The sequence below is a fragment of the Dama dama genome, chromosome 32, assembly GCF_033118175.1.
Source record: "Dama dama isolate Ldn47 chromosome 32, ASM3311817v1, whole genome shotgun sequence".
NCBI classification, from domain to species: domain Eukaryota; kingdom Metazoa; phylum Chordata; class Mammalia; order Artiodactyla; family Cervidae; genus Dama; species Dama dama.
In genome coordinates, this window is record NC_083712.1 from 26,019,927 (window position 1) to 26,046,914 (window position 26,988).

A 26,988-nucleotide genomic window follows, 5' to 3' on the forward strand; every position below is an offset into this window, starting at 1 on the left:
AAAATTTTGCTATGAGCATCTTTCTATGTCATTAAATATCCTTTGGGAAAAAACTTTCAAGGTCATATAGTATTTCATACAGAGTCACACCACATTTTATTTAAAAATTCTGTTTATTTTTGATCTCTAATGTTTCTAATGTTCTGTTTCACTAATCAAAATGTGTCAGGGAAGTCTTGAGTGGACTGGAACTGGGGCTCAGATGCTTCCAGATTGTTGGCAGGCAGAAAGAATCCTGTCCCCACAGGGCTCTGTTGCAATTACTGCAAATACTTTCATAGAAGCTGATGAACCTACTGAATTTACAAAAATTTGAACTGTGCATGGATACTTGCAAAAGTCTGAAGATTAGGGAGCCTGTGATGATTATCAACCTGCCCCACACATGTATCTAACTCCATCTAAAGGAAACTTATTATAGATGAAAATGGGATCAAAATGAAAAGTATATCTTAGCATCAGGGCTTGATGTCAAGGGAGCATGGTGGTTCTGGGCCTAACATTCTATTTTAAAACCTTGCCTGTTCAGAGTTAGCACTCCTTCCATGCTGGCCCAGAGGTTCCCCTTTGGTCCCTAGAAAAAGGGCAGAGCTGCCTACAATCCACAGAGTGCTTGTTCTCTACATCTGGCATAGAGCAAGGCCAAAGAAGACACTGGTATTTGGCATCAACGACTTTATAAAAATCCTGGAAGTGAGGATGCTATTTCTTTGCAGAACCCTAAATGTAGCTCTCACTTGATCCTACTGGGTATCTAGCCTGCTTCAAGCTGAAACTCGGCTTCTATACAGATGGGTGCCCTCCTCTACTCAGATCCTCATGGACAGCTGGGGCTTATTAGTGCTGAATAGGATTTTCCTGAGTTTGTAATCATTAGCAATACTACCCTCCTGAGGAAAGAGCTCTTGGCTTCACTCCAAATCAGAAGTTTTAGCTGCCTCAGGAGAAATATAAGAATTCCGGAAAACGTCTTTCAAGTGTTTGATATGTCTCCAAATCTCCTCGGGTCGCTGAAGATCACAGCATTTTCGGAAAGTTCCCAGTGAATATCAAGTTTGGATTTAAAAATTCCAATAGTAGTATTATCTGTAACTAGAATATCTGTGTGATAAAAACTTCTTAAGAAGAGGTTCTCCAGGAGAAGTTTGGTAGCACACAGTACAGTTGAGGTCTTAGAGAGATTCTATTCTATGAAGACACAGAGGGGCAACGTCTGTCCAAACGGCCTGTGGTTCACCACAAACACACCAGTATCATACTTGAGGAATTAAGTATATGATCCTGAGTTCACTTATTATTTTCCGTATAATTAATATGACAAATGTAGGAAGTGGATCAATCTCCCCTGAGGCTACTTTTGGCATTTCCACATGCTCTGTTGCCATCTTATCGGTCTACTTTTCAGCTCCTTGGTGTTATCCATGTCACTGCTGTGGAACTTCATATTTTCCTCCTCTGGGTCTCCCTACAATTTCCCAGCCTCTGCCATGGTACCTTGTGCATGACCATCAGTGGTTCATATCAGTGTTTTTAACTAAACGAATAGCTGGTTTCACTTTCTGCCTTAGCTCAGATCAACATAGTCAGCCATTTCAATGATGTAGTCTCTTCTCTCACTCCCCACTACCCTCCAACTCTTGCTGCTTTGTTCAATTTCTTCTGCCCCACCAGCTGGTGGGTCAGAGAATCAGTGAAACATGGGGGTAGGAGGCAGTTAAGCATCAGAAAGTGCAGTGTGGCTGACTGGGGTCAACACAGCTTGTGATCCAATAAGCCGGATAGCGATTGGGGCTGGGGGTCAAATCAAAGGGGATTCCTCAGGGAACTATTAGATCAAACCCAAATGTTTACTTATTTATTGAGGTTTCTTTCCCTATTTTTATTTCTAGCCTATTCTATGTTAACTTATCCTAATAAATGGAATGGAATTTTTGACTCATTTTTCACCTTATGCTGATTTTATAGCGATGATGAATGGAAGCTGTTTTTGTGAGCCAACCTGGAAATTTCTCTAAGCTTGAGGCTATTTATAGTGTTCAGATTTATATCTTTTTACTCACCAATTTGTGTTTTGGGTGCTCTAAAACAACCGTGCTAATATGTAAGGTCCAAAAGACTTATATGCAAAAATTTGTCACTATAAGACACAGAAAAACCCTGAAATCACATAATTCCAAGATTATTATCTCTTTCAGAATGTATCCCCTCAGAATGGATATAGAATTCCTAGCACTAATGGAATTCTGAGATGGAAGCTACCTTTGAGATTATGTAGGCTGGTGACTTTCTCACTTCATAAATGAGGAGCCCAAAGTCAGAGGCTGAATGGAAACCAGAGAGCTCCTGACACTACTCTTGTTTTTGTAATAAGGAAGAAATTATACCCTGGGTCAGTTTTGCCATATGCAAACATCAGTTTACTGAACTTGTTCTAATTGCTTCCCAGAGTGGGAGGAGGATGAAATGATAAAAGGTATGTGAAGGGGACCTGGAAGTTTAAAAACAGGTGCAATACTGTACTGATTAAGTAAACATTTATTTGGAAGGTTGCAATGCAATGTGCCTAGGATGTACTGGACAAAAAGAGATAAACAATCAATGTCTCTAGCTAAAGAATTTACAAGCCAGGTAGAAAGGGAGATGAGTATGAGCTAGAAAAAAAATTGGATAGATATTATTCTAAGAACTATGGACAGTTTTGTGAAATATTAGTTATGGTGAAACTTTACACACAAGTTTGCAAGAAAAAAAAGGCGGGAGTGGGGCAAATTTCTTCTCTTTGACTTTTCCAAATTCATAAATGGAAAAAACGAATACCTTGTAATGGATGTGGGGTGTGTGTGTGTGCATGTGCTCAGGCCTGTCAGATTCTTGGAGACCCTAGGGGACTATATATAACCTGCTGGGCGCCCGTGTCCATGGCATTTTCCAGGCAAGAATACTAAAGTAGGTTGCCATTTCCTTCTCCAGGGGATCTTCCTGATGCAGTGATCCAGCCCGTGTCTCCTGCATCGGCAGCGGGATTCTTCACCACTGAGCCACCTGGGAAGCCCTTATATAATGGAAGCTTTGTGTCTTTCAGGTCCTTTAGAGCTAAGTGAGGATGCCAAATGAGAACCCAATTCAGTGCCAGGGGAGAGCGTCACTTCCAACAGTGAAGTCACAGGTTGATGTGAGATGCCTGACTTAACAGCGCGTTCTAGGGCGCAAACACCGTTGCTACATTTCCAGCCTCGTCCCTAGTGCCTTACCGGCTGTGCTGAAACAGTCAGAGCCCACCAGGCCACACTGCATCTGGAGTGCTCGCGGCAGCCTTTTTTCCAGGCCCACCCTGAAGTCCCACCTATGCCGGGACGCTCTGGAAGGAAGCCGATGGGCGGTGTGGAGCAGCGCCTGGCCCCTTCTGTCCTCCAAGAGGCCACACCCGACACAAGGCCCCCATTGTGTCTCGGGGAACAGTGACCCCCACAGTCCTGCGCCGGCTGGCCTTCTTCAGGGGAAGCCAGCGGCGCTGGCTCCCGCGACCCCAGCCCGGCCAGGGGCGCGGCGACGGCTGGGGGCGCAGGTGGCCGAAGCGCAGAGCCGCGCGCTCTAGGGCCGCGCGGGCGCCCGGGGCCCCGCACGCCGGCCTCGCGCGGGCGCCGCCGCACCTGGGGGCGGGGCCAGGCCCGCGGCCCGCCCCTCCCGGGCGCGAAGCCCCCTCCCCGCGCCCCTCCCGCCGCGCTGTGGAAGCGCGCAGGTGCCGGAGGCCGCGCCAGCCCGGGACCTGCGGACTCGGGCCTGCCATGGAGCACATCCGCACGCCCAAGGTGGGTGCCACGGGTGCGGGCGGACTAGGGATGCTGAGCGGGCGGGAGGCTCGGCTTCCCCGCCCCGGCGCAGGCCGAGCCCGCACCGCGAGCGAGCGAGCGAGGCAGGAGGCAGCACCCGAGCATCGTCCCGCTTCGCCGGGAGGCTGGGCTTCCTGGAGCTGCCGCCCAGGCCTGGCCTTGGCTGCTGCTGGATCTAACCTCTTGTCCTTGCGGGGTGCGCGGTGGACTGAGGGCTGGATGGAGGGAACCCTAGTTGTCTGTTGAGTAATGGGGCTGCTGATAGGCTGACAAACGCTCCTTTCTGGTCTAGCACTAGGTTGCTGCTTTTTAAAAAAACCTTTTATTTTTTTCCCCCCTGTTGGTTGCTCTGAGCAGTGGGAAGAGAAACAAGCCTTCCTAATGACAGGTGCAGGGAAGCGAGTTAGGTGCAGGTGCGTTGAAGGCACTCGGGAAGCTTGTTGAATCTAAGGCTTGAGACCCGCCCTTCTTCTTCTGCGTCTTCAGGCTATCAACTGCAGTGGACCTTGGGCCGAGTAGATGATCCGTGTTCGCTCTAGTCTAAATGTATTATCTGTCCTTCCGCCTTCTTGCGTTTTCCAGTGGGTTGCAACTTACAGATCGTCTGCTGGTGTGTTTTGAACAACAGCAGCTCTTACCAACTCAACAAAAGCGACTGGTTCCAGGTCATTGCAGTTAAATAACACTGACAACACTGACTCCGGTACCAAACCTTCCTACCCATAGTTGTACTAGTGATACGATTTAGAGCGAAAAAGGTGATCGACGTTCCCGATAAAAACCCTAAACTAGTGACAAAACCTGTTTCAGCAGCCAACTGGCTGTGTCCTGTTACTGCCTCTACAGCGCCTTGCCTTGGCTGGTTGATCTCTTCCAAACCTAGGCGCTTGACCACGAAGTCAAAGCTGAGTGAGTGGGCGGGACGTAAGAGGCCCCAGGGCTCCTATTGATGACATGGGGCCATTGCTTTGCAGTAAGTCCAGGAGGAAAAATTTATTCCTAAATTCTGGAGTGGTTTCTAAGTGCCTCTTTGTAAAAGCAAGTTTTACAATTGTCTCACATCAGGGGAAGAATAAAATCTTTTAGTTCGCTACATAATGTCAGTTCCAACAGTAAAATTCAATTGTATTGATTTTGCACTGTGCAATTACATTGTTGCATCACAGTCGGGAAATTGTAAACTTAAAGGAGAGTGCCATAAACCACAAAATAGATGGCTCAAAGCTTTCAGGGTTTAAGTGGTGCTAAATAATTTATTATGGAGTGAGGAATTTAGCTCATGCACTCTCTGCCCTTTCCAAGGGCATCCTTTTTTTTTTGTTTGTTTGTTTTTTCCTGATGAAGGGAGCTCTTGATAAAAATGATATCTGATGTGAATGTCAATAGTAATAGGGTGACATGATATCAGGCGCTTTTTTTTTTGTTCCTATGAAATGTGAATTTTGGGAGTCAAGGCCTTTTCTAATCTATTCAAACCTGTTGTTTATAAAACTGTGTGTGCAAACCTGAACAGCAAGCAATATAGTCACTTGTTCCTCAAACTAGTTTTCATAAACACGCCGTAAGCAGTGTAGTACTTCAAACCAGAAATCACCTGTTAGGAAACAGAAAGAAATAGCGGTTGGGGAGGGAGTGGTTGGAATGGGAAGTTGTCTGAAATGTCATTGATTTGAGAGTTATTAACATTTAGGAGAGTGCAGGTGGAAAAAATTAAAAGTTACAGAGGTTGGGTGGATCCAGTGTGTTTATTCATTCAAGTCATTCCACAAGTATTTGACAACCTTTCCTGTGAAAGGTTCTGTGTTATGTCCTGGAAGGCCCTGGTCTGAAGAGTTGCTGTTCATTCGCCTAGTTGTATCCAACTCTTGGCGACCCCATGGACTCTAGCACGCCAGGCTCCCCTGTCCTTCACCATCTCCCGGAGACTGTCAAACTTATGTCCATTGAGTTGGTGATGCCATCCAACCATCTTGTCCTCTGTCGTCCCCTTTTCCTCCTGCCTTCAATCCTTCCTAGCATCAGGGTCATTTCTAATGAGCTGGTTCTTCACATCAGGTGGCCAAAGTGTTGGAGTTTCAGCTTCAGCATCAGTCCTTCCAATGAATGTTCAGGGCTGATTTCCTTTAGGATTGACTGGTTTGATCTCCTTGCCGTCCAAGGGACTCTGAAGAGTCGTCTCTAATGCCACAGTTTGAAAGCATCAATTCTTCTGCGCTCAGCTTTCTTTATGGCCCAGCTCTCTGGAAAAATCATAGCCTTGACTAGATGGACCTTTGTCGGCAAAGTAATGTCTCTGCTTTTTAATATGCTGTCTAGGTTGGTCATAGCTCTTCTTCCAAGGAGCAAGCGTCTTTTAATTTCATGGCTGCAGTCACCATCTGCAGTGATTTTGGAGCCCAAGAAAATAAAGTCTGTTGCTACTGCTGTTGCTAAGTCACTTCAGTCGTGTCTGACTCTCTGCAACCCCATAGACCGCAGCCCACCAGGCTCCCCCATCCCTGGGATTCTCCGGGCAAGAATACTGGAGTGGGTTGCCATTTCCTTCTCCAAGGCATGAAAGTGAAAAGTGAAAGTGAAGGCACTCAGTCGTGTCCGACTCTTCGAGACCCCATGGACTGCAGCCTACCAGGCTCCTCCGTCCACGGGATCTTCCAGGCAAGAGTACTGGAGTGGGGTGCCATTGCCTTCTCCGAAAGTCTGTTGAGGCAGCTGTAAATCTAGAGAGGAATGTGTGCACAGGACAATGGGCAGAGAGGTCAGTGGATAGAGGGTCCACTCTACCATAAAGGGTCAGGGAAGGCTTCTTCAAAGAGCTGAGTCTTATCATGCAAGATGCCAAAGAAGATTAGGAACATTGGAGATGCTGGCAGGCAGTTGGGTATGTATGATGTGTTGTAACATGTCATTACAACTTCAAAGATGCCAAAGGCCTTAACAGCAATAAAGATAGAAATGATGACACCATTCCTTGAGGTTAAACAATATCATTTTATTTTATATTTTAAACACACTTAAAAATTTTTGTCTTTTGTTTTTTTTCTTCTAGTTTTATTGAGATAGAATGTATACATGGTGCTGTATAAGGTGTATGGTGTGATGATTCAACTTACATACATCATAAAATGATTACCACAATAAGTTAATGGCCACCTATCATCTTATAGAAAATGAAAGAAATAGAAAAAAACTTTTTCTTGTGATAAGAACTCTTAGAATTTATCATCTTAACTTTCATGTATAACATACAGCAGTATAAATTATATTTATCATGTGATACTTTCCATCCCTAGTAGTCACTTATCTTATAACTGGAAATTTGTCCTTTTGGACCATCTTCCCCCAGCCACCCCCCTTCCCATAGCCACAGATTGGATCTGTTTTCCTATGAGATTGTTTGTTTTGAGGTGCAGGTTACAACATCACCGTGTTAGTTCCTGTTACACAACATAGTGATTGCATATTTTTGAAAATTTCATTTTACATTTAAAAACTATTTATTCATTTTGGCTGTGCTGGGTCTTCACTGCTGCATGGGCTTTTCTCCAGTTGCAGTGAGCAGGGGCTACTCTCTGGTTGCAGTGTGTGGGCTTCTCATTGCGGTGACTTGTTGCAAAGCATGGGCTCTAGGGCACACGGGCATTACTAGTTACAACTCCCAGGCTCTAGAGCACAGGCTCAATAGTTATGGGGCATGGGCTTAGTTGCTCCGTGGCATGTGTGTTCTCCCAGGACCAGGGATCGAACCCGTGACTCCTGCATTGGCAGGCAGACTCTTCACCACTGAGCCATCAGGAAAGCCCCGATTTCCCATTTTTAAGTACAAAACTGGTTTTCACAGTATAAATGAAAAAGGGGATACTACTGAAGAGCTTGTGTTGTAGAATGCATAATTATTGATGGTCATATTCATCTTTGGTTTTGGCTTCGATTATATTCTGGGGGTGTTGAATAGGTGTCTTGCCTTAGATTGTATGATTTCATATGTTAGATGAACAGTGAGGCGTATATACGAAGTTTATCTGTAGGTTTGACGTGTGTTTACCATGTGGGTAGCAGGGATTTATTTTAAGAGGAGAGGAAATGCGTGTATAATGTGCAGTTGTTTTCCTATTATAATGAAAGTCATTCATTTACTCTGTAAACTGCATGATATCCATCACAGTCTGTGTGCTCCACTTTAGTCTCTGGAGTGCAGTGTAAAGAGACAGATGCCCATGAATAATCTGGAATGCTTTGCACATTTTTCTCTCTTGATGTGTGTGTGTATGTGTGTGTGTTTAACTGAAGCCTTTAATAGAGCATATGATAAACAGGGTGTTCTTCTCCCAGAATGGTTCCTGTATCAGAAAGAAACAATGTTCCAAGATTGAGCTAGTTTGCAGTTGGGTTGAAGTGAGGACATCAAGGATTACCTGTATTCATCACAGTGAACTTTTTGTTTCTACTTCACTGTCAGGCTTTCTTTGACACTCTGAAAACTTGCTGGTAAGAAAAAAAACCTTGCAAGAAGCTTAGGGATAATTTGGGTTCAAGTGTTAGTTCTACAGAAAACTTTCAGGGCTTTCAGAAGCAGCTTGAAGTGTTTTGTAGGGTGTGGGTTAGTATTTGATAGGTGCTAATGAATCTAGCTGGGATTCTGGCAAAGTGGTCTCTACTTTTTGTGCTTTGGCCTTTCCAGAAGACATTTTCCCCCACATGTGTACATTTGAGTTGTGAAATAGAATACGCGATGACCTCCAAAGCTCCAAATTGACCTTGAAAATGCCTTCTCTTCCTTTCCATCCCCACCCCCCTGTTCTGAGCCGTTACCCTCACAGCCTCCTAGCTGGTCTCCCAAGTTCCTCTTTGCTTTTCTCCAGTCCCACCTCCATGGAGGGAGTTGGGTGATGCTTTTATGACACAAATTGGTTATGTTACTTCCCTGCTGGAATTCTCGGATGGCTTCGCTTTGTACCCAGGATAGGGAGGGAGAATCCCTGGAAAGTCCTGTCTGGACAGACCGCTGCTGCTTTCCCATCCTGGTTCTGTGACAGTCGTCTTCTTGCTCACCTCCCTCTGATTCCAGCCAGCCTTCGTGGGTTCCTCCTCACCTGTGACAGGGCTTTTCTGCCTGAGGACTTTCGCACTGCTGTTCCTCCTGGGGGATCTTATCCCCGCTGCTAACCTGCCTAAGTCTCCAATCTTCCTGCTTTCAGATTTAATGTAATTTCCTCAAGGAGGCTGTTGGCCCATTCTTCATCTAAATCAGGGCTGCCTGTTATGTTCTATCATGGAAACCAGTTTTCCACCTTATGCCCCATGTTACATGCAAGTTTTATATTTATGCAAGTGATTATTTGTCTCATCTCAAGCTCTTTTGTTAGACCAGGAGCCTTGTGAAGGCGAGGATCACATCTCATTCACCCCTGTATCCACAGCACCTAATATGGTTTCTGGGACCAAGTAAGCACACAGTAAATAAATTAATAATTGGATAATAGAAAGAATGAGTCATTCCTTTTTTAAAGATGTTTTCTATTGTGTTAAAAGTCACATAATGTAAAACATATTATTTTAACCATATTTAACTGTACGTTTCAGTGGTTCTAAGCACAGGAATGAGTAATTCTTAATTTCAGCACTTTTGTTTTTAGTTTTTTCTTTAGTAATCCAGGCCTCTTGTACATTGTACCCATGACTAGGTACAATATCGTCAGTCTTCTAATAGTATAAAGTACTTGTGGATGTCAATATAGTTTATAAAATCGATAGCATATATATAATGATATGTATTTTGTCATTAAATATAGTTTTAATGAGACAGAATTAAAATAATGTAAGATTCCCCATTCAGCCTTTTTATAGTGTAAATTTCAGTGTTTTTAGTGTATTTGCATTGTTGAGCTCCTCTCACCACTATCTAATAGGGAACATTTTCATCAGCCCCTAAAGAAACCCATTACCTATTAGTAGTCAGTCCTCATTCCCTGGCAGCTGGAACGATAAAGAATCTGCCTGCAATGCAGGAGACTGAGTTCAATCCTTGGGTCAGTAAGATCCCCTGGAGAAGGAAATGGCAACCCACTTCAGCATGCTTGCCTGGAGAATTACGTGGACAGAGAAGATTGGTGGGCTTTTAAAGTTCCTGGGATGGCAAAGAGTCAGACACGACTGAGTGACCAACACTGTCTAGGTCCATCCAACTCATAGCAGATACTGGTGCTTCATTCCTTTTTATTACAGAATAATATTCCATTCTGTGGATTTACCACACTGCTTATGCTTTCATCAGTGGATGGTTATTTGGGTTGTTTCTACTTTTTTTTATTATTATGAATAACACTGCTGTGAACATTCTGAGAGAACATAACTTTTTATTGTTTTTATTATTATTGATTTTTATTGTTACACAGTTAAACAGTTTCTTAGAGAAACAACCTAATGAGATGAAGTTATACTTATATCATTCCAAATTCACTTCTAATTTGTGATAATATGCCTTTTTATAATCATAAGTAGTATGCTTTTTCTCTTAATGACCTTTTTACCCACCATTATTTTGTATGCCTATTTTATATTCAAATGTCATCTGCCTATGTATTATTTTAGTACCTGCATAGTATTTATTTGAGTGTGGTTTGCTGGAACTCTATCCACTCACAGGGATTTGGGTTTTGTGCCCCTAGGAAATTCCATGGTACAGGTTTCTCAATGTGTTATTTGCCCAGAGTGGAATGAGGAGGGTAGGAACAGTCTTCCTAAGGATTCTAATGATGTGGTATCTTTCAGTATTGGAGGGCTTCTCATATGGCCCAGGGTTTAGAGAACCTCTTTATAGTCCCAGAGAGCAGCAATGGAGGGACTGCAGAGGAGACGATCTTGGCTCCATGTAGAGAAGTTCTTTCCCACCATTATCCCTGTTGTGGGGCTTCCCAGAGGTGAAAAACCCGCCTGCCAATGCAGGAGACATAAGAGATGCGGGTTCGATCCCTGGGTCGGGAAGATCCGCTGGAGGAGGGCATGGCCACCCACTCCGGTATTCTTGCCTGGAGAATCCCATGGACAGAGGAGCCTGACGGGCTACAGTCCATGGGGTTGCAAAGAATCGGACACGACTGAAGTGACTTAGGGCACACACATCCCTGTTACAGAAATCAGTAGATGACAGGTGTTTTATGCAGAATCAGGGTGACACTTGTCAGTGGAGACATGAAGGTGTTTCAGGCATCTGAGGGGAGAATAGACTAGAATTGTGTTTGGATTTCTTCTGAGCCCGATACCCAGCTACGCCAAGCTTCCTGCTTCTGATGCTGAGAGCTCACTGTGTCCCTTGGCAATCCATGATGACCATGGACAGCTCTAGACATTAGGAAGTTTGCTTTATATTTAGTCAAAATCTGGCTCACTGTAGTTTCTAGTAATTGCGTCTAGCTCTGTCCTGTGGGATGTTCTCCACTGCATCAACCCTCCTTCCAGAAAATGGCCCTTCGGCCACCTCTGTAACCCTTTCCTGCCACCTAAGTGTTTGGCTTATCACTGCCTGTTCTGGCAGCCAATCAGTGGCTTGGTCTTAAGTTCTTTTATATCCTAGTTACTTTTCTCAATGAGTTAAAACAAACTAACAAACATGTGATTACTCTAGGTTTTGTTGAACTCAAGGGGAGTAAAGTTTGCTAACTATTTTTAAAATTTAAATATCATCCAGCCACAGCTCAGTGGCCTTCTGGTGAGCTGACTGTGGAAGGGAACCCTGAAGTTGTCTCCACACAGTGAGCTGCAAAGTCAGGTCTCCCCTGCCTTTTCCTTGAGTGATAGTATCATACACTTTTCTTTGTTAAGTGTTATCTCATTGGATTTAGGGCTTCCCAGAGATTGGGGGCAGGAGGAGAAGGGGATGACAGAGGATGAGATGGCAGGATGGCATCACCGACTCAATGGACGTGAGTTTGAGTAAACTCCGGGAGTTGGTGATGGACAGGGAGGCCTGGTGGGCTGCGATTCATGGGGTCACAAAGAGTCAGACACGACTGAGCGACTGAACTGAGGTGGCTCAGTGGTGAAGAATCTGCCTGCCAATGTAGGAGATTCAAGAGATGCGGGTTCCCTGGGTCAGGAAGATCCCTTGGAGAAGAGCATGGCAACCCATTCCAATTTTCTTGCGTGGAGAATCCTATGGACAGAGGAGCCTGGCTGGCTACAGCCCATGGTTTTAGCTTCTTGCCCACTGCCCCGCCTCCCCCCGGATTTAACTTCTTACACACACTCACCCACCCCTTAGTGGATTTAGCTTCTTGCTTAATCCCTAGCTCTGTTCTTTGGGGTTCTGATGCACGTCTGCTGTTCCTCTCAGCCAGGTACCATCCACAGCCTTGCCCTCTGCTATTACCTCATCCGTGATCTCATCCAAGAAAGAAACTGAATTAGGCAGATTTGACTTCTTCATAGCTTAAGTCACCTTGCCTTCATCTCACAAGCTTTCCATCCTGATAACAGATATACTAGTTCCCTCAGCTTGGTGCCAGCTACCATTTGATAAACGTGCCCTCTGTCACCTCTCCAGATAGCTCATCAAAGACAAAAATGAAGTAGTCTGTGAGTGATTGAGTGAATCCTCGTGCTGATTGATGATTTCCTTTTCTAAGTTCATACAAAATTCAATTTTAGAATCTTGCCTGGAATGAATGTCAGACCCACTGGCTTATAATTCAAAATTCCACACCCCCATTTGAAAATAGTGACCTCATTTGCGAGATCTGTCATAGAGATTCATAGAATCATGAGAAGCCTGGCTTTGTGTCAGTCACTATCATCATACTGTCAGCACTAAGTGTTATATCTTCTTTCATCTTTATTAAAAAAAAAATTTTTTTCAGGTGATAATAGTGTATTGCCTTTTGATTCCATAATAGGAAAAATATAGAATTTAGCCACTGTTAATATTTATTTCCTTCTCACTTTTTTTCTTTGCATGAATGTTCAAACTTTTTATTTGCTTGTTTGGAAATTAAGGATCTATCCTTGCCTGGAGAATCCCATGGACGGAGGAGCCTGGTAGGCTACAGTCCACGGGGTCACAAAGAGTCGGACACGACTGAGTGACTTCACTTTCACTTTCAATTTCGTACTATACCTGTTTTCATTTACCCTATTGTGGTCTTTGAAAACATGCTTTTACTATGGCTGATTCATATCAATGTATGACAAAACCCACTGAAATGTTGTGAAGTAATTAGCCTCCAACTAATAAAAAAAAATAAATTAAAAAAAAATTAATTAATTAAAAAAAAAAGAAAACATGCTTTTAGAAGACTATGTGATTTTTTTTTTTTTTTTTATCCTATGGTTATGTCATTATCACATTAAGCATTTCCCCATAAGGCTGTTCCAATAATATAATGATGAATATCTTATTTATTATTTGCATATGTGATTACTCCCTCAGGATAGAGCCCTAGATGAAATTACTGTGTCTCAGAAGATGAACAATGTTATGGCTGATATGTGTTGCCTAATGATTTTCCAAAAACATTATATTAAGTTTCAGAAATGGAGTACAATGTCTTTCTCACTGTACCATTGCTTTATTATTTAAAAAAAAATTTGTTAAAGGGGGATAGTGCTTATTAATTCATTGTATGTAGTTTTTTTTTTTAATTTCTAGTGAGGTTGAAATATTTTTCCAAATTAAGTTTATTGACCATTTTGTTACTTTTCTGAATTGTCTATTTGTATCTTCTACCATTTCAATAATTCTTGTTTTTGTGTGTATGTATAGTCTGTGTGTGTATAATGTTTACATTTATTTAAAAATAGCTTTACTGAGATGGAATTTACATACTATGAAATTTACTCTTTTGAAGTATGCAGTTCTGTGCTTTTTTGTTTGTATTCACAGTTATATAACCATTACAGTTATCTAATTCCACAGCACGTCATCACTCTAAGAAGAAACTCCTTACACTAGAGTCACTCCGCATTTCTCTCTTGGCCCTGCTATCCCCGGCAATCATTAATGTACTTTCTGTCTGTATGTATTTTGCTTTTCTGAACATTTCATATAAATTGAATCATGCAATATGTGGTCCTTTGTGGCTTGCTGTTTTTACTTAGCATAATGTGTTAAGGTTTATTCAAGTTTGTAGCATGAACTGGTACTTCATTTCTTTTTCTCCATTCTGTGGCTATATCACATTTTGTTTTTCAGGTGTTGGACATTTGTGCTGTTCCAGTTTTTTGCTATTACAAGTAATGCTGCTATGAACTCCTATGTGGAAATTTTTGTGTGGGCATATGCTTTTATTTCTTTTAGGTGGAACTTCACTCCTTTGAGTGAAATTACTCTCATATGGCAGTCCTTTGTTTAACGTTTTGAGGAACTGCCAAACTGTTTTCTGGAAGTGACTGCACCATTTTAAGATGTGTGCAGCAACAATGTGTGAAGGTTCCAATTTTTCCCATCTCTGCCAGCACTTGTTATTGTCAGTCTCTTTTATTCATCCCAGGGGGTGTGAAGTGGTATTCATCATGGCTTTGGTTTGCATTTCCCTAATGACTAAATTATGTTGAGCATCTTTTCATGTGTTTAATGACCATTTGTGTATCTTTGAAGAGCTGTCTATTCAAATCCTTTGTTCATTCTTAATTGGGTTATTTGTCTTTTTAATTATTGAGTTGCAAAAGTTCTTTATACATTATGGATATAAATCCGTAATCCATATAATAAGTAATCTGATATAAGTCCGTAAAAGGTATGACTTGCATGTGTCTTTTCCCAGTCTGTCAGTTTTTTTTCATTGTCTTGATGATGTCCTTTGAACACAAGGGCTTTCCTGGTGGTTCAGATGCTAAAGAATCTGCCTGCTAATGCAGGAGACCCAGGTTCAATCCCTGGGTCAGGAAGATCCTCTAGAGAAGGGAATGGCTACTCACTGCAGTAGTCTTTCCTGAAGAATTCCATGGACAGAGGGCCCTGATGGGCTGCAGTCCATGCGGTCACAAAGAGTTGGACAAGACTGAGTGACTTACACATTTTTTTTTAATGCAAAAGTTTTGAATTTTGATGAAGTCAACCTTACCCAGTTTTTCTTTTGTCACTTGTGCTTTTGGTGTCATATCCATGGGTGTTTTTTTAAAAGCTCCCCTTTTTTTTTGATTAAAAACGTAATACAGAAAATTTAGTTCAAAAAAGCCTAAAGAAAATGAAAGCCGGGCATCATCTCAACACCCAAGAACAGCTGTTAACTTTGTATCTATTGTAAGCCCTTTTCTCTGATAGCTCAGTTGGTTGGTAAAAAAAAAAAAAAAAAACAAAAAAAAAAACAAAAAAAACCCTCCTGCAATGCAGGAGACCCTGATTCAATTCCTGGGTCAGGAATATCCCCTGGAGAAGGCTACCCACTCCAGTATTCTTGGGATTCCCTTGCAGCTCAGCTGGTAAAGAATCTGCCTGCAAAGTGGGAGACCTGGGTTTGATCCCTGGGTTGGGAAGATCCCCTGGAGAAGGGAAAGGCTACCCACTCCAGTGTTCTGGCCTAGAGAATTCCATGGACTGTATAGTCCATGGGGTTGCAAAGAGTTGGACATGACTGAATGACTTATCTTTATATTAACTTCATATATATATGTAACTTTTCTTTGTATAAAAATAGGAAAACAACATAAAACAAAATTAGGTCTCTTTTATTTCTGTGTGTATGTGTGTAATTTTGGAAAGTGAGAACCTGTGTTTTGTATCTAATAGTATACCATAAATATGTTTCTTACTTTATTAAACTTTCTTCTGAAAACTGATCTGTCGTCACTACACGGTCTCACATTGTGTGGAGGCATTATAAGTTGTTTAGGGTTGGAAGGCAATCACTTCTCCATGGGTCTTAAACATTTCTGCATTTTTGCTCTGAGGTTATCTTTTTCAAGGGTGATTTTGTAGTGAACTGCCTTGGAAGAAAGACACCGTTCCTCCCCTGGGCAAAGGGCAGATTCGTTTGCTGTCCGAGATAAGAAAGACGATATTTCCCTCGGGACAGAGGTTGCTCATGCTTGTTAGCAGCCCTCTTAAACAGATTGGTGTGTGGACTGCTCTGGGCTCTGAGTTCCTCATCTGGGAGCCGCTGTGTGCAAGGCCTGCGCTCGGCACTCTTTTCCCGTAGGCTGGGGAGGGGGCGAGGGGAGGGGGCGAGGGGAGGGGGCGAGGGGAGGAGGTAGGCGCCTGGTGCAGGCCTGGGGCCCTGCGTCCTGGGTTGCAGAGAGTCACGGAGGCCAAGTTCCTGACCCTGGAGTCTTGTGTCTTCTGTCAGCATCCTTGATACCACGGATGACACTAACTTGTGAGGTTGCAGGCAGATTAACATTTCAGACATTTTACAGCTTTTAACTAAGTTTATTCCTTAATATCTGATATTTATTTGCTTCCGTTTTGTCACAAGAACAAATAACTGTGATAAACATCAGTGAATTTAAAAGTTGGGCAGATCTGTCATCTCAGCTTAAACTTCTGAAGTGTGTTCGCGGGTTCCGTTTTTATATATATTGTAAAGATTTTTTTACGTCATCTGCAACATCTGCCATTGCAGTTGTGTCTGCTTTACCACTGTAAGCAGAGGGACTTTTTTTCTTTCTTCTTATGAGAATGATAAATGAAGTGTTGTTGTTCAGTCGCTGAGTCGTGTCCGACTCTTTGCGACCCCATGGACTGCAGCTCGCAAGAATTCCCTGTCCTCCACCATCTCCAAACTCATGTCCATCAAGTCAGTGAAGCCATCCAACCATCTCATCCTCTGTGACCCCCTTCTCCTCCTGCCTTCAGTCTTTCCCAGCATCAGGGTCTTTTCCAAGGAGTCAGCTCTTAACATCAGGTGGCCAAAGTATTAGAGCTTCAGCAAGTGTGGTTTCTCATTAATTTATATAGCTTTGCTAATCGGTGAGATTGAATATACTTTTGGTGGCTGTCTGTAACAGTAGCAATATAGTAACAGTACTGGTGAAAGAAAATCCTTCAGTAGTACCTTCTGTGTGCTAGGCACTCGATTCATCAATCCTTAAAATAACTGTTAGGTAAGTATTATTATTATCCCCATTTCACAGATGAGGAAACTGAGGTGAAATAAGTTAGCTGCAAGGAGCAGAGTGAGGATTCAGAAGCACACAGTGTATCTAGGTTTGCATTCTCAACAACTCCGCTGTCTCACATTTAGATGTTGAGAGCAGGAGAGAAGGTGGTCTGGGTTCCCAGTGCTTCACACTCTCAGCCCTCCTCACATTCTTGCCCTGAGGGAAGGTATCAGACATTCCTCTCCTTTTTTCTTATTATTGCAATTTGGTTTTGTCAAAAGAACCAAGGTCAGCCTTTTGTTTTGATTTGAATCTGTGTAAAGACTGTCAGTCCTAAAGAAAATAAACTGTGAATATTCACTGGAAGGAGTGATGCTGAAGCTCCAATACTCTGGCCACCTGATGTGAAGAGCTGACTCATTGAAAAAGACCCTGAAGCTGGGGAAGATTGAGGGCAAGAGGAGAAGAAGGTGACAGAGGATGAGATGTTTGGATGGCATCACTGACTCAATGGACCTAAGTTTGAGCAAACTCCGGGAGATAATGAAGGATGGGGAGGCCTGGCGTGCTGCAGTTTATGGGGTTACAAAGAGTCAGATAGGACTTAGCGACCGAACAACAACGAAGACAGATTATTGCCCAATTGTTAAGGGCTGTTCCTTTGCCCAATATTTGACAATATTGGGGAGGTAGCCTGTGTAATCAAGTATATGATCTCACTTCAGAAACAAGGCTGATAAGTTTGTTACAGTGAAACATACCACTTAAGGGATGTGTGTATAGTTATGACTTATTTGTATCGTTGTATGGCAGAAACCAACAAAACATTGTAAAAAATTCAAAAAAATAGAAAAAAAAGTATAGCTGTGGCAGTTACATTTTCTTTAGTTTTCTGAGTTGTGGCTAAGTGGGAGTTGTGGTCAAGCATTCCTCGATACCACCTACCTGTGTTGAAATCCTCACTTCTAGTAGGTTTAGCAAAAGTGTAGCTGAAGTCTGGGTTGTCTGGATGTAGGTACAGAACACATAATGTGTCGTAGACCATAAGAATCCCTATTCATTTTATACTGTGTAAGAAAGCAGGTGAAAGTGACAGTCGCTCAGTTGTGTCCAACTCTTTGTGACCCCATAGACTATACAGTCCATGGAATTCTCCAGGCCAAAATACTGACGTGGGTAGCCTTTCTCTTCTCCAGGGGATCTTCCCAACCCAGGGATCAAACCCAGGTCTCCTGCATTGCAGGGGGATTCTTTACCAGCTGAGCCACAAGGGAATCCCAAGAATACTGGATTGGGTAGCCGATCCCTTCTCCAGCGGAATGCAGGCAGACTCTTTACCAACTGAGCTATCAGAGAAGCCCTTTCTAATTAGGAGGATGTACACTGTATGTGTGTGTGATGGTGAAAATTCTGTGAAGAGAAATAACACAATATAAGGAGGAGAGGGATGTTGGTGCGAGTGAGTTAGGATGGGTCTGTTTGATATAGGTTGACAATACAGCCTTCCTGATAAAATGACATTTGAGCAGAGGCCTGCAAGTGAGGGAGCCGCTCACCCACTCACCTGAGGACAGCAGAGGGTCTGCAAGTAGGCGCGTGCTTGGAATGTTCAAGCAGGAAGCCCGATGGGTGAGGGGCAGGGATGGGGAGCAAGCTTTAAGGCGGGGCAGGGACTCTCACTCTGCCTGTGGGGAGATGCACAGAAGGGATCCGAGCTCTGGCTTACCTTTTACAGGATCTTGGGCAAAAATAAACTGGATGCAGGTGGGAGGGTAGGCAAAGATAGAAAAAAGGGAGGAGAGTAGCAGTGGGGGTGGAAATACATGATATATATATGTACATATATATATGTATCTCCTGGGTCGGAAAGATCCACTGGAGAAGGGAAATATATATGTAAACCAAATATATTTAAAAGTAGAGTGGTAAGGATTTACCGATAGAGTAGATAAGAGAGGAGACCAAAAGAGGAGTCAAGGAGAGCACCTAGGTTATTTGCCCCAGTCTGGAAGGGGGCGTTGCTGAGATGGGAGGAGCCACAGGAGGATATCGGAAGTGAGGGGAGAGGGACCCTGGGGCTCAGTTTTGGACACGCTGAATCTGAGATGCCTATTAGGCACACAGGTGATTTCCTTAGTAGGATGGAGGCATCCCTTTGAGGAACTGCAGGACAATATGAGAGTGGCATACTTTTTTTTTTTTTTTTAAGAAATAGGGCTATTTCTTCTTTATCACTTTATAAAGATCTCAAATCCTTTAGAAAGTAGTCTGATGTAAATAAAGTCAGTCATTAAATACAAATTCTGGAAAACTTTCTCATAAACCATATATGCTTGTATGTTAGGTCAGAGTTCCCTATGGATTTCATTGTGTCTAAGGACTAATTAATAACATCAAATTATTTTCAGTTGAATATTGAATTATGTGTCTTGCACGTAAATAATATATGTAATTTTGTTGTTTAGTCGCTAAGTCATGTCTGACTCTTTTGTAACCCCATGTACTGTAGCCTGTCAGGCTTATTCCCAGTAGGTTAATTTTTGTTTTTCCCCACCATCACCTATCATTTACCAAGATTTACCAAGATGAACAATGTAAACAGATACGTTTTCCAGCATGAGAGGAGTGTAAGATTTAAAGGTGTGCTACATGATTCCTTTGTAATATAAAAGATTCTGCTATGCTTTCTCTGGTTCAGGTATTTGCATCTGTTTTCAAAAAGCAAACAAGTACCTTTCTAACTCAACAATAATAACAAAATCCAAACAGCCCAATTAAAAACTTGGCAGAGACTTGAATAGATATTTCTCCAAAGAAGATATCCAGGTGGCCAATACGCACCTTAAAAGATGTCCAGCATCACTAACTGTTAGGGAAATGCAGATCAAAACCACAGTGGAATACCACTTCATACCCATTAGATGGTTACTGATAACAAACAAACAAAAATGAGTTTTGGCAAGGATGTAAAGAAGTTGGAACTCTTGAGCATGACTGGTGGGAATGTAAAATGGAGCAGCTGCTGTGGATGACAGTTTGGCAGTCCCTCAAAAACTTAAACATAGAATTACTGTAATGATCCAACAATTCTGTTCCTACAAATACTCCCCAAAGAATTAAAACCGGGAATGCAAATAGACACTTGTATGCCTATGTTCATAGCTGTATTAAGTGAAAGTGAAGTCGCTCAGTCGTGTCCGACTCTTTGCGACCCCATGGACTGTAGCCCGCCAGGCTCCTCTGTCCATGGGATTCTCCAGGCAAGAATACTGGAGTGGGTTGCCATTTCCTTCTCCAGTCATAGCTGCATTAGTCACAATCAATTATTATTGTATCATACAGAGTAGCTTCACTATCCTGAAAACCCTGTGTCCCACTTACTCATCCCTCCCGTCCCAGCCCTTGGCAATCTCTGATATCTGTGTGTCTTCACAGTTTTATCTTTCTCAGAATGTCATACACTTGGAATCATACATTAGGTAGCCTTTTCAGTTTGGTTTCTTTCACCTAATATTATGCATCTAAAGTTCCTCCATATCTTTTCATGACTTGATAATTTAGTTCTCTTTAGTGCTGAATACTATTTCATTGTGTGGATGTATCACAGTTTACTCACTCACTTACTGAAGAACATCTTAGTGGCTTCCAAGTTTTGGCAATTATGAATAAAGTCGTTATAGACTTCTGTTTACAGGTTTTTGTGTGAATGTGAGTTTTCAGCTCCTTTGAGTAAATCCCAAAGAAGGTAATTGCTTGATTACCTAGTAAGAGTGTGTTTGGTTTTATAAATAAACCATCAAACTTTCTTCCAAAGTGACCATACCATTTTGCATTTCTATCAGGAATGAATGAGAGTTCTAGTTGCTTCACATCCTTGTCAACATTTGATATTGTCAGTGTTTGTATTCTAATCAGTGTGTAGTGGTAGCTCATTGTTGTTTTAATTTGCATTCTCCTGATGATGTATGATATAGGAGGTATGCTTATTTGCCATCTGTACGTTTTTGGTGAGGTGTCTGTTAAGGTCTTTGGCTCATTTTTTAATCAGGTGTTTTTATTTTAATCAGAAATGCCTTTCGCAAATATTTTCTCCCAATCTGTGGCTTGACTTTTCAGGTTTTTTTTTTTTAATTTTTAATTGGAGGCTAATTACTTTACAATATTGTGGTGGTTTTTGCCATACATTCACATGAATCAGCCATGGGTGTACATGTGTTCCCCATCCTGACCCCTCCCTCTCACCTCCCTCCCGATCCCATCCCTTAGGGTCTTTTACAAAGCAGAAGTTTTCAATTTTAGTTAGCTCTTGCTTATCAATTCTTTCTTTTGTAGATCATGCCTTTGCTGTTGTGTTTAAAAAGCACTGCCAAACCATCAAGATTTTCTTCTGTGTTATATTCTAGCCAGTTGTTCATTTTTTATTGTGTCATCTATATTTGTATTGTTGAGTTGTAAGTCTTTGTATATTCTTGCAGATATTTTCTTCCATTTTGTGGGTTATTTTTTTCACTTTCTTATTGTTGTCCTTAGAAGCACAAAGGTTTTTGATTTTGATAAAGTCCAATTTACCTATTTTTTCTTTGGTTGCTCATGTTATATGCCATATCTAAGAAACCATTGCCTACTCCAGGGTCATAAAGATTTACACTGTGTAGTTCCTTGATCCATTTTGAGTTAATTTTTGTATATGATATGAGATAGAGGTCCACATTCACTCTTTTGCATAGGGGATTCCAGTTGTTCCAGCATCCTTTACTGACTTTCCTTATTCCCTTTGTCTGCACAACCTGTAAAAAATTGTTTCCCTATAGTTGCTCAGACCATAGATGCTTGGGTTTCTTACTGGACTCTTGGTTCTGTTCCTTTGATCTTTATCCTTCACTAGTACCACACAGTCTTGATTACTATAGCAATGTATATGATCTTGAATGAGTCACTTGAGGTCTCCCAAAGCCTTAATTTCTCCATCTGTAACTCATTAGGACACTAAACAAGAGGATACATTGAAATACTTAACGTGACATGTAGTAAATATTAGCTATTTTTATTGTATTTATTATCATCATCATTGCAAAAGGAGGTGGTCACAGGTTTGTATGCTGGAAGAACTTTGACAAAATTTGAGAGTAAAGTTTTTTTTCTTAATCCAAACATTTGATTTGACTTACACATTCACTTCATTTCCTCACTGTACGATGCAGTTGAGTACTTTTTCCTCTGAAGGCACTCTGCAAAGAGTCCCTTCCGATCACCCAACTCTAGTTCATACCCATATTGGAGAGCATATTTTTCTTTTATAAAAACATTGATTTCATCAAACACATGGATTTTGGGAAAAGTGTCGAGTTTTGCTCAGGAAGCCCCTGTCGTGGCTTCTGTTCCCTGGAGAAGAAGCCTCCATGACATCATCAAGGACTTCTGAGAGAGAGTTCTCTTTGGAGTGGATGTGTGGTGGGGAAACAGAAATACACTGATTTTTCTTTTTTTTAGTGGGTGAAAATTACATGGTTACATTGACGCCTGCATTAAAGCTTTCAGAAGCTCAATGTCTTACAATGAACACATTATACACCTTGAAATATTTGAATGCTTATGAGAAATGATCAAGACGTGAACACATAACTTCCTACATTTGCCCATTGGACATTCATTTATTTATTCGTGAATTTCAACATTGATCACTTGACCTCACAGTATTGACTGATTTGCTTTAGTTATCACCTCTATCACATCTCCACAGGCAAACAGTGTCTGAAGTGCTTGTTTTCACAGAACACATGTATGTATATTTTCTCATCCTTATTTAAAGGTTATTTTTATTGGTTTTTCCATTGTGAATGGGACACCCTGTGAAGTATGCATGAAAGTAAACTTCTTGACCGAACATCCAGGATTTCGTGACTCTGTCCCGTGTGATGGTTCTGTTTTATATTCTTCTATTGCACTCAGAGGGAGGCCAAGAAACTCATTTTGTACCATACTTCTTAGGCCAGGAACAGTCAAAACTATTTTTTTCTAGTGGCCTTTCCCCTAGTGGACAGCGAGTTGAAGCCTTTGGGAGTTAAAGTTACTTCCCAGGACACAAGTCCAACCCTTCCTCCCACAGCCATTTAAAATAGGTTAAAAATAACCCCCACTTAACGTTTTGTGGCAGGCTATGACAACTTTATAAAAATTGTATGTTTACTTTTCTCCTCTTTTTCGTGTATTAAAGCACTGCTTATCACAGATTCCCGGAGATAGAAATTTATTGCCAAGCTCTGAAAGAAAGTCTTGTTCCTCAGGGCATGTAGCAAAGCACAGATGATTTTGAACGTTTGGGGCGTCGTTGACTTCCCCATGGGAGTGAGCTGTTCAGCCTGTGGGAGTAGTGGTGGTTTATCAAAGGGATTCTACCTTCCTGAGCTGAGCGAGTCAGTCCAAGGACCCTATTCATGTCTTTATTCTTCACTTGGACCTTCAACAGATACTAGTTGAGTGCTCTCTGTAGGTGAGGTGCTGTTTTAGGCCTTGGGGATCCATCTGGTGGTGAATAAGACAAGCTCCCTAGTTCTATGGTACTTACACTGTAGGAAAGACTTAGGCAAACAAACAAAAAAAAAGCAATATATATATAAAATCACTGTAAGCCAAGACCTTAGAAAATCTTCCACTTTTAGATTTATTTGCCAAATCCTGTTGCCGTTCTTCTCTTGTAAACCTTAACAGTTGCTTCTCACCCTCCTCAGCATGCAAACCAATGTCCTAGGATCCTTCTGGAACACCCGACAGATGATTGGGTATTTGTGTACATTGTAAATTCATCACAATAAGTCTAGCTAACATCTGTCTTATTTTTTAACATGAGCTAGTGCTCCCTGGTTGTCTAGTGGTTAGGGTTCAGTGCTCTCGTATTTATGCCAGTATTTTATTAAAATAAAAGTATTTTGCAAGAAAATAGAAATATGGCTTCCAATAAAAATATTATACCTGGGCTTAATACCAAGTTCACAGATTTTAGTTTTGCAAGGAAAATCAGGCTTTAAAAAGTGAAGCAACGTTGTAACCAAAACTTTAATCCCAGAGATTTTCACAAAACACTGCAAATGACTGCATGAAAACTGGTCTGCCAGAAACTGGCAGGACATGGTGTGTTGAATAGTCTCAACTTTTCAAATAAAGAATTTCATGAAGAGCTATGTAATTACATATGTGCTTGTGCTCACTCGTGTCTATCAGTTTTCGACCCCATAGATAACCTGCCATCTATTCATGGAATTTTCCAGCAAGAATACCTGTGAGAATACAAGTGGGTTGCTAGTTTCCACTCCAGGAGATCTTCCTGACCCAGGGATCGAACCTGTGTCTCCTGCATTGCAGGCTGAGTCTTTACCACTGAGCCACCTGAGAGGCCTGTAACTACATATAGCAGTTGCATCAAGAGCTTATGACCTAAAGCAAAGTGACCTAAAGTTTCTTGAAACCTGTCAGATTCTATACCACCTGGGTAACGTCTTTCCAGTGTGAAGACTGTTGGATTTAAAAAAAAAAAACAACCTCTAATCAAGTTGTAGATCACAGCTTTTATTTTTACCTGCTGACTTGTGTTCACAGCAGCTTTTAAAAACTGCTGTTTCAACCATAGCTGCATCCTGTACCCCAGCTATGGGGAAGAAAGTCAAAAGTCTTAGTTCCATGGCGTTTAGTTTTAGTCTTCACTTTTGCAGGGAGAGCTCTTTTTTTTGTTTGTTTTTTTCATTTGTCCTTATTCCTCATTTCTTGTACTTGCAGCATCTTCCAACACTGAGAATTCCTTGCCTCCTTGACTGAAAATTCAAATTCAGTAATAGAGCATTCTTGGTTGATCATATCTGATTCTGTCCCTCACATACTTTGTCTTTACGATACTGCTGTTATTTTTTAGTCACTAGACATATTTTAGCACCCGTGTGTGCTAAGCATTAGGGTACAAAGATGAAAAAAAACAACTACTACCCGTCCTTAAGGAACCTCATGTTGAAGGCTACTGTGTTGCTCTGATATCACCGAGATGTGCATCGTTTCAGGAAGCCAGGGACTGTATCTCTGTCCTTTCCACATTTCTAGTGCGAGTGTGGGTCTGCATGGTTCTTGGTGTTGCAGGGAAGGTGAGAAAGAAAAGAACCTCCTTGAGAGCACACGTTCTCGGAAACAGAGTTGGTCAGTGATAATAGCATGTAATAAGGCAGTGTAGAATAAATGGGAAATAAATATTTAATAGTAAAGACCAGTGGTGTCACAGCAGTTTGAAGGAAAGTGGGTGATCTCTGTGGTCTGGAATGGCCAAGGAGAGGCAGGATTCAGGAGTCGGGGCACGGGTAGCAGGCTGGAGGGGACAGACCGTGCTGGGTGCGTGGTGTCCTCAAGCTCTTGGAGACCTCAGAGCTCCCTGTCACGGGGAAGTCATGTAGCCTTGGAAGAGGTCTTCGCATCTTTGTGTCTGCACAACATCCTGCTGTATGCTCATTTCCCAGAACGCAAATGAGGGGCTCCCGAGGGCTGCCCCGTAAGACGAGAAGGGGGAAAATATGGTGCCGATTATGGAGTCTGTCCCTGGGGGTTGGAGCCCAGGGGTGAGGCATGGGAATGTGTAAATGAGCTGGAACCTGGCCTTGCCCGGCTGACCAAGGTCTCTCCGCCTTGGTCCTCTGGCGCCGAATCTTGCCAGGAGATGGTGGGAGGGGCTGGAGTGTATATGACTTGGTTCTCTCTGCCTGGCTGTCTCTCCGCTCTTTGGACCAGGAGTAAGTTCCATTTGGCACAACTTGCCCTTGGAAAAATGTTTTCCCATAGTTCCCAAAGAACTATATAAGTAGACGGTTTAGACCTTTGCTAGCGCTGCCTTTGTCAAAAACACATCAACTTCAGAAGCATTTTGGAAATCTTTTTTAGAGGAAAATCATGAAAAGAAGCCTTTGCTTTCTATTGCTTCCTGACTAGGTCTTATTCTCCCAAGTACTATCTTAGTTTTCAAAATCACTAATGTGTTAAGGCCAACTATCTTAAATAGGTTACTCCATAGTCTTATTCTTTGAGTCACAGAGGGCCCAGCATCTGTTCTTCATTTATTTTCCTCTTAACTCTTCTTTCTTCCTCTTTTTTTCTTTCTTTTTTTTTTTTTTTTATTTCTTATTTAGGCTTGTTGAAAATGGTATTTTTGGTTGAGGTTATTTTAAGGTGGTGTTGAAATAAATCCCGAGTCCATCCTCTTGTTCAACAGTGCATGTTCTTTTAAGCCTACACATCCAGGGTCATCCTACCAAAATAAATTATATGGGCCCTGTGCAGATCTCTCAAGTGCCTGGCTTTATTTATGAGTTTGGCTGCTGGCATAGCATTTATAGTTTCTCTTGAGCAAAAAATGGGCTCACTTTTCTTTTCTCTGTCTTTTCCAAGAATTGCTAGCAGTCTCATTTCTTAAGTAGCTATGGGTCTGTGTCACTAACTATTTTAGTTTTATTATCTCCCCTCAGGGAATTTTTAAAATTTAGTTGCATGTCCATCAAATCAACTGTTGCAACAATCGTATAGGTAGATGGAACTCAACATCCTGCCCATTTATAGGCATTCAGGGCTATCTGAAACCGCCAAGATATTTCCTTTACCTTGACCTAAGCTGGATGAAAACATACTTTTCTTTTTTTAATTAAAATTTTAAAAATTAAAAAAAAATTTTAGGCTATGCCCCATGGCTTGCAGGATCTTAGTCCCCTGACTAGGGATTGAATCCAGGCCATGGTAGTGAAAGCACCACATCCTAACCCCTAGACCACCAGAGGAGTTCCCAAAACATCCTTTTCTATATAGGAAAGTTGACCGACTTTTTTTCTTCTTTTAATAGTAAATTTTGCGCAACTTATGTCTTTTCAAAATATAGCTTTATTTATTGGAATTATTTGATGATTTGTAGGTGGCTTAAAAAATCTGCATGTGTGTCAAGTACCCTATTTCTTGTGTGAATAAAGGTCTTACATTTTTCCAGCAAATTGAGGAAATCTGTAGATTCTTCATTTTGAAAGTTGACACATTAAACATCCTTCTAACATGCATATGATTCGGCATCTTTATATTCAGTGTCCTTCTGTGCAGCTAGCATAACAGAATATTCTGG

General features: G+C 41.8%; 1 protein-coding gene across 1 annotated transcript in view; it reads left to right on the forward strand.

The window, feature by feature from the left end:
- Positions 1-3,696: 3,696 nt before the first annotated feature.
- MTMR7 (myotubularin related protein 7) overlaps positions 3,697-26,988 on the forward strand; it is a 98,535-nt gene continuing 75,243 nt past the window's right edge. The window contains exon 1 of the mRNA XM_061134553.1: positions 3,697-3,809. Within this exon, the coding sequence (XP_060990536.1) occupies positions 3,786-3,809 (24 nt within the window). The 5' untranslated portion in view covers positions 3,697-3,785. The remainder of the gene's footprint in view (positions 3,810-26,988) is intronic.